Source organism: Onychostoma macrolepis, chromosome 24 (assembly GCF_012432095.1).
Source record: "Onychostoma macrolepis isolate SWU-2019 chromosome 24, ASM1243209v1, whole genome shotgun sequence".
NCBI classification, from domain to species: Eukaryota; Metazoa; Chordata; class Actinopteri; order Cypriniformes; family Cyprinidae; genus Onychostoma; species Onychostoma macrolepis.
This window is the reverse complement of record NC_081178.1, coordinates 6,603,906-6,612,253: the sequence shown is the minus strand read 5'-3', so window position 1 is coordinate 6,612,253 and position 8,348 is coordinate 6,603,906. Positions and strand designations below refer to the sequence as shown.

Below are 8,348 nucleotides of genomic sequence, written 5' to 3'. Positions count from 1 at the left end.
AAAAAAAAGTAATATTGTGAAATAATCTTAAAATATTTCTGTTGTTAATATATTTTCTATTTTCAATATATTTCAAAGTTTAATTTTAATTTAACATTAATTATATTTATATTATATTTTAACATTAATTATATTTTACTAATGTAGTATTATAGTATTAATATGATAAATATTTTATTTTATTTTAATATATTTTGAAATTTAATTAATTCCTCTCATGGCAAAACTATAGATTTAATGATCAAGAAACATTTTATTTTTTTATTTTTTTTTTGTGATTATCAATGTTGAAAACATTTGTGCTACTTAATATTTTTCTGGAAACAGTGATAAACACTGTAAATGTCACTTTTGTTACATTTAACACATCCTTGCTGAATAAAAGTATTTTTTTGTTTGTTTGTTTTTTAAACTTGCTTTTTATTTTTTTAAATCCTATATGAATAAATATAATTAGAATGCATTGCATTTGGTTCTGTGAGAAGCAATGGTGTTTGGCATTAATGGAATTAAGCCTACACTAACACAGCATGTTTAGCAGCAATCTATATAATTTAAATATACACAAGCAACATGAGGGTGAGTAAACAATAGTTTTTACATTTTAGATGAGCTATTGCTTGAGCAAGACCTCGGTTTACTCTAAGTGGACTTTTAAAAGGTGTACTATACTGTAAGGTTTTCTAATTTTCTCCTTTATTGGATTACGCACACAAAGTACCTCTGGAGTCTCTGTTTATAAATATGAATGAGTGTTCTGAATGAACTCAAACATGAGGTGTAGGAAAACAAAAGACATGTATTAATGAATAGAGAACATAAATCATGCAGACTCCTTAGGGCAAGGCGAGCGTGTGTTTACCATCTGTGTAATATGTGCATGTTTTTGTTTAACCTTTTTTGGCCATGTAGCATAAAGCAAACAATACTATTATAGTCAGATAATGTAAAAAATATGTATAAACACCGGCGGCTTGTAAACAGTCTCTCTCTGGACGGACTCATTTGTCTTCAAGCAGACACTGTAAATCTCTGTAATCTGTGTCATGTATTTAGGGGTGTCAGACGAGATGTTTTTAAAATGACTTATGGGCTTGATACTAAACACATGGCACTGTGAAAATTATACTGATGGAAAATTTAAACACTCCTGTTGTTGGACTTCATTCAGAATTCATTGCTGAAATAACAATAAGAGAATAATGGGGGGAAATGCCACCATACAATGATCAGAAAAGCAATAATGGCCTAAAACACACCTTAGAGTCGGTGTGACCTTAGTTTAAGACCATCTAATGCATATTGGATACAAAAACATTGTGAGTGCTCATTGAAATCAGTTGCCTTCTAATTGACTGGCTTTATGTAACTTTCAGTATTATTAAAAGAACATAATTTTGCTTTTCCAATTCATCCAGAGACAAAGTGACATTCACAATGCACAAGATTGATATTATGAGTACTTTTGAGGATGAAATAGTCACTTGATTATGAATATGAAATTATTGCATATGATTGCGAAATAATCACAGGTTAGCGGCGTCAAATTTTGAAAAGATGCTAGAGTTTTTGTTTGAGCACTTAGTAGCATGTCAACTCGATATCCACAAGTAGAAATGTGTATTTTACATGTTCATCAGTTGGGCTCTGAGAAAATTAGCATGTATTAATTTTTCATGGGCATAAATTATCCAAACATGTTGTTTAATAGTGTTTTCTGTACTGTAACCATTCATGGAGGCTGTCATTTTCTATTACGCTGGTGTTCACAATTGATTTCTTTACTAGACACCAGCTTGTTGAACTAGTTGACAGCAGTTTTGTAGGTAAACAACATGGCTGTGTTGGTCCAAGAACTAGACAGAATAAACCAGTTCTGACCAGCATAGAAATTTAGTTGGAAGTTGGTTTTCCTCCATGGTTTCTGGTTACATTAGTGGCATTCTCAAAAAATGTTCAGGTATTTTAAGTGTGGCCTTTTTCTTACAGTGACCAAATTGATTTAATTAAAGCCCTTTTTAAGATGCCTAGACATTGTTCCACCTGAATATTGCTTCTAATTTTCGTTGATACGATTGACAAGCCTCATTGCACAAACTATACTGTATGTCTTATCAAAGGAATTTAAATGGACAACCTTTTGTGAAAGTATAATACATAAGCTATAGAATCATGATGCTGATTAAAAAAAAATTATCTCTTTTTTTCTCTCCCTCAGAGGAAGATCATTTCTGATGCTCTGTTTTATAATGGTGTTCACCCAGGAAGAGGCAAATGGGCTTTTAACAGAGGACCAAGAGGAGTAACTGGGAAATCCAAGAAGTCCATATGAACTTTTGACAGTTAAACAAACACACAAATGGGAATGCAGTCATATTAGGGGTAGCTACCCGACTAGTTCTGCCAACTCATAAAAGCAGGATGAGAATTTCTCTTTCCGAAAATGTATAAATATTAGTGAATACAAAACATTTTTATAGAATTTTCACGTTTGCATAGTTCCAAATGTGTTTGCAAATGTATTTAGAATAAATATCACTAGAAATGAAAAGTTAGTTTGAAATATAGTTTGATCAAATGTATTTGAAAATATGTCTGAAATGCATTTAAGACATTAAAAAAAGAATAGATTTGCAAATGCATTTAGAATAAATTTCACAAGACATTTCGCAAACTAGTATATATTTGCCTACATATTTATAGTTGTTTTGTTTTTTTTAAATATATATTTTAGAGACATTTCATAAAAATATGTATTTGGAAATATATTTTGAATTGTACAAAGTGAAAATTAATTTTAAATGAACTGCAGTGTTATGTCTTGTGTTACTCTTTTTTTTGTGAAGTTTATGACAGTGAAAGCAGCATGCAAACTCTCATTTCTCTCATGCTCTCCATTATTTCAACATGTCAACTAGTAAACACGAGTACTCATGCAAACCCTAAATGATGTATTTCTGAACATATCTGCTGCCTTCATGAAGAAAACCAGGCTTCTGAATCCCAGGGAAGACATGTAGACCTGTCCAAACTGTTATCTTGTGTTTTTGCTGGAAGTGGTGTTCTGGATCCCACTGCTGTCACCCACTCCAGAGAAACAGACCTCAAGAGCTTTATTTCCTTCACCACAGCATTATAATCCTTCACCTTCTGCCTTTTCAAAAGCATTTAGGTTTTGACAGCGTGCAGGGTTTTTCTATGTGTGGCTACCTAGAGGGATTGAAAATACAGAAACAGAAGGATGCAATTAAACCCACTTGGATTGACAAAACGGGATGATCCCCAGGTGCGTTTGCTTAGCCCAGCCAAGGGTGAATCAAACTTGTGGGTGGCCACCAATCCACAAAGATCCAGCCACATCACTGACTCACTGTAGCCTTTCATATGAAGCGTTGTGCTCTTCTTGTCACTGCTTCTCATGTCAGAGTCACATCAGTTACAAAGGTGCAAATAAGCTTGTCAGTTGCCATTCTTTAAGCATGTGAGCTCAGGCTTGGGTGAATATTTGCAGACGAGCTCTAAGTAAGGGAAACTGTATTTTTAACATCAACATATATAGTAAAGACAACAAAATGCTCTTAAATTATTGTCGTATCAACCAGACTGCCATGTCTCGCATGCATGCTATAAACTTTGGTGATTTAGTTCTTAAGCTAAATACTGTTGCAACTGCCTTGTGTCAGCTCATATCTGACAGGCCTTAAATTAATAAATCTGTATGGAAACTCCAAGCCTAGAATATTTTAAGTCTGTTTAGGTTCAAGGAACTCTAACTGCCCCCATTGGGGATGGCTAATCTCTGTTTCCTGAAGGAAAACAGCTCAAATTCTTTTTGTAACCTTAAACTCTTATTTAGTCTACGTCTGTCCTTAGATGATTGTGTCCGACCTTAGATGACTGACCTTGCGGGCTTTCTGTGATCTGGTGACTGAGTGTAGACTAATGTTTGTGGTTGATTGATTGGTTTTGATCATCCTTGTTTGAGTTTCTGACTGCTTAATTTTATACCTCCAGACAAAATAAACACTAAAACTGGTTGTATTAGAAGTCTTAGCAAAATGCTAGATTTAAAAAAAATAAAATTTAACATTTCATTTCAAAGTCTTTAGTCATGGTTTTTCCTTGCTAATGTAGTAATACTCTTGCAGGTGAACGTTCGTGGCAATATTTTGGCAGGTGGAGCATGTGTATTTTTCCATTTAGTGCATTTGTTTGGAAAAGGTCACGTGACTTCCACAGAGAGCAGATGTCGGAGATGATGAGAAGGAAGACAAGTTGTTGCAGACACGCTTCAGATGACCTCTGACCTTTCCTTTGGACCTGGAACTCATGGAAATCCAAGGTACTTCCAAGAATACAATGGTAGTACCATGGCACTTTTTGTAAGTGCGTTGTACATAACCTTTGTTTTTGTGAAAATTTGCAGTAGCAGTACAATGGTAGTTTTGAACTTACCTTGGAATGTAAATACCATGGTACATGAATTTCAGTACCATAGTATGATCATTATGGTATTACTGTCACCATTTTTGTAAGGGATGGTACCGAAAGGTATATGTATATAAAAAATATGTATTACTGTGGGACATGTCTAAAAACCATGGCACATGGTACCATCTTAAATCTCCAAAAACATAGTATTTCCATAGTATATATCCATAGAGCCATGGCAATACCATGGTGAATCTCATAAAACATGGTATTGCCATAGTAAGTATCCAAAAATACATGGTAGTACCATCATAAATCTCCAAAAACATAATATTTCCATAGTATATATCCTTAAAGCCATGGGCAATACCATCATAAATCTTCAAAAACATGGTATTTCCATAGTAAATCTCTAAAAAGCCATTGCAAAACCCTAAAAAACGGCATTGCCATAATATTTATCCAAAACACCATGGAACTATCATGGCAAATCTTCAGAAACATGGCATTGCCATAGTATATATTAAAAAAGCTATGATAATACTAGAGCTGTCAAACGATTAATCGCATCCAAAATAAAAGTTTTTGTTTATGTGAGTGTATATATAAATAAACACACATGCATGTATATATTTAAGAAAAATATGTTATGTTTATATATTAAATATATTTATATATGTGACCCTGAACCACAAAACCAGTCATAAGGGTCAATTTTTGGAAATTGAGATTTATTAGGTTTGTTAGGATCGGACAATATTTGGCCGAGATACAACTATTTGAAAATCTGGAATCTGAGGGAGCAAAAAAATCAAAATATTGAGAAAATCACCTTTGAAGTTGTCCAAATGAAGTTCTTAGCAATGCATACCACTAATCAAAAATTACGTTTTGATATATTTACGGTAGGAAATTTACAAAATATCTTCATGGAACATTATCTTTAATTAATATCCTAATGATTTTTGGTATAAAAGAAAAATCAATAATTTTGACCCATACAATGTATTTTTGGCTATTTCTATAAATATACAACCAGCGACTTAAGACTGGTTTTGTGGTCCAGGGTCACAAATAAAATAAATAATATGAATATAAATAGACATATGTAAGTACATGTAAATAATTTTAATATATATACTGTATGTGTGTGTATTTATTTATATATACATAGCAAATATACACAGTACACGCACATACATTATGTGAACAAAAACTTTTTGGATGTGATTAATTGTTTGACAGCACTATATTACTGTAATCTCCAAAATATGGTATGTCTAAAACATGTTATCGCCATAGTATATCTCCAAAAAGGCATGGTACTACATTCTGAATCTCCAAAAACATGGTATTGTCATGACATTATTTATCCAAAAAGCAAGTACCATGCCAGTGCAGAGGCGATCCAGCCTCTCTGTCTATAAACAGTTGCGTATGCTAAACAACATTAAAAAGTTGAAGAAATCCTCCCTACAGGAACTGGTAAATGTGCCGTAGGTGTTTTACAATGTTCGACTTCATTTACCCCAGGTCTCATGACCTCATAATTAATGTTTGCCAAACAGCAGGAAGCTGATATTTCACAGACACACACAAACATATATGAACGCACCCGGTGACATCCACCATTGTTTTGCCTCTGCCTGATATGAACGGAAATAGTAATGGATAAACAATGCAATTATCCTGGCGCTGTGCCCGTCTCCCTCCAGACCAAAACCTCTGCAGCCTGCAGAACATCCATCATGCTGCCTCCGCCATCACCACAAATACCTCACATTCAAATACAGCAAAGACACAGTGAACCCATCTGCCCTCCCCGTCCTCCTTAGACCATTAGATGCTTATCATCTATGTCTAGAAGTCTCACGCCATTTATTATGTTTGAATACATGACGTCGTCAGGAATTGTTGAGCATCTCGTTTCTCTTCAAACGCAAATCAGTGGTGTTTTCTCTTTTTTCTTTTTTATACCAGTTCAGATTCAAGACAATACAAGGCTTTCTTTTATGTCCCTTTGGAAAGAAGATGAATGAACGCAAATGAATAATTTTGGTCACTTTGTGATGCTGATTACTGTTCTTCATATGACTCAGTCCCATCTGTTCCGGTCATATCATGTTCCGATGCGCGTCATATTGGGGAAGGTTGAGACTTCCTGTAATTTTAGATTCTGTCACAGACAGTTTATGGTCCTCTGATGTGCCGTCATCTGTCTCTACCTCGCACATCTGGAAGCATAGCATACGTCAACAATAATAATAATAAGAGTCTGCATTGATTTTTACTTTATAGCACTGTAGCGCAGTGCTAGCTATCATTTAAATCAAAGTTTGAAAAGGCATAAAGTCTTTGTAGGAAATTCTTGAATGATGTTATAATATAGCCTACTCGTATTCAAAATGAAATAGAAATGAACTATTCTCATTATCAATAAACGTTTTTAATAATATTGTATTAGTATATTTTAGTGCCATTCAAAAATTTAGGGTCAGTAACATATTTTAATACTTTCAGCATTTAATACTTACACAATTTAATACTTTCATTTAGCAAGGATGCATTAAATTGGTCAAAAGTGCCATTTAAAAATTATTTCTATTTCAAATAAATTCTATTGTAATGGCTGCTAAAAATTCAGCTTTGCCATCACAGGAATAAATAACATTTGAAAATATATTAAAATATAAAACTTTGTTTTGTAATAACATTTCACAATATGACTGTAATTTTGATTCAAATAAATGCAGCATTGTTGAGTATAAGAGACTTAAATCAAAAACATAAAAAAAACAAAAAACATTTCTGTTTGTATTTAGCTCATTAAAAGAATACATTAAAAGAATACAAAGTTCATCTCTTAATGATGTTTAAAATGCCCTTCTGTTAAGTCATTTTTCTAGTGTTTTGCGAATGTATGCTTTAAAATTTCCTGTCTATCTCTTCCAGGAAAATACTGATGACTCATCCTGCACTACACAGATTTCTGTCCATGAATGTCCCTCCCCCTTATACAACACGCAAGATAGCAGCACATCATGGGTTATGGCTGATACTAAACCATGAATCAGCTAAATCTGATTAATTGTGTAAAAAAGGCACAAGCCATTAGAAATGTCCTGGAAAGTAAACTGATTTTTTACCCACTGATGAACACAAAAAATGCAGTATTCAAAGAGAATATGTTTCTTGGAGTGATCATTAAGCTCTTTGTTTATTCAAAATTTCTATTTCTGTACTTTGAAGGAGAAATCTGCCACATTTTATGAGCAGACAGACAGCAATTATGAGCATTATGGGTCGGGGTTGGTGTAGAATTGCCATTGTGTCGCAGACAAAAGTTCCCAATTCAATATTTTCTTTGTTCATTAAGTCTGGAAATGCAAAGTCAGGCAGTCATTTAGGAGCTTGTATGAGAAGCAGCGGTTAATGCACCAGGGCCTTACAAATTAGAAAAGAGGGACAGAGAAAGAGATTGATTTACCAGCAGCCTCACTGATCAAATCCATTGAAGGATTCAAAAATAATTAAAAAGTCAGAGAAACAAAGGAAGACAAATCTTAATAACCCGCCTTTGTGTTAATTTTCTCCAAACACATTTGTTGTTGTCCCTTGGAGTCAATAAATAGCAAGAGGAGAGGGAAAGTAATGTAGAATTAGCTAAAGATAAAGGAGTATTTGCTTTCACTCTTGGCTCTTTTCCTACATTTATATACTCAATGGTGATTCTTCATTGGAAATATACTTTAATCTCAAACTTAATTTTGTTCCTAGGAAACATCCCTCAGGTTGTGCGTACTGGTGCAGTCATATTAAAATGCCTAGCTGGAAGCAATCAAAACTATCAGATTTGATTATTTATTTCTTCTTTTTCTTGTTTAGCTTCATTAGTTATACTTGTTAAGAGGGCTAAC

The 8,348-nt window shown here is 33.6% G+C and overlaps 1 protein-coding gene across 4 annotated transcripts in view; it reads left to right on the top strand.

Annotated features, from left to right (window-relative positions):
- cnbd1 (cyclic nucleotide binding domain containing 1) overlaps positions 1–3,957 on the top strand; it is a 49,180-nt gene extending 45,223 nt beyond the window's left edge. For 2 of the 4 annotated variants that reach the window (XM_058765046.1, XM_058765044.1), the window contains one exon: positions 2,219–3,957. In XM_058765046.1, coding sequence (XP_058621029.1) covers positions 2,219–2,332 — 114 coding nt within the window. In that variant the 3' untranslated portion in view covers positions 2,333–3,957. The remainder of the gene's footprint in view (positions 1–2,218) is intronic. The other 2 variants (XM_058765043.1, XM_058765045.1) reach the window with 2 other exon arrangements.
- Positions 3,958–8,348: the final 4,391 nt, after the last annotated feature.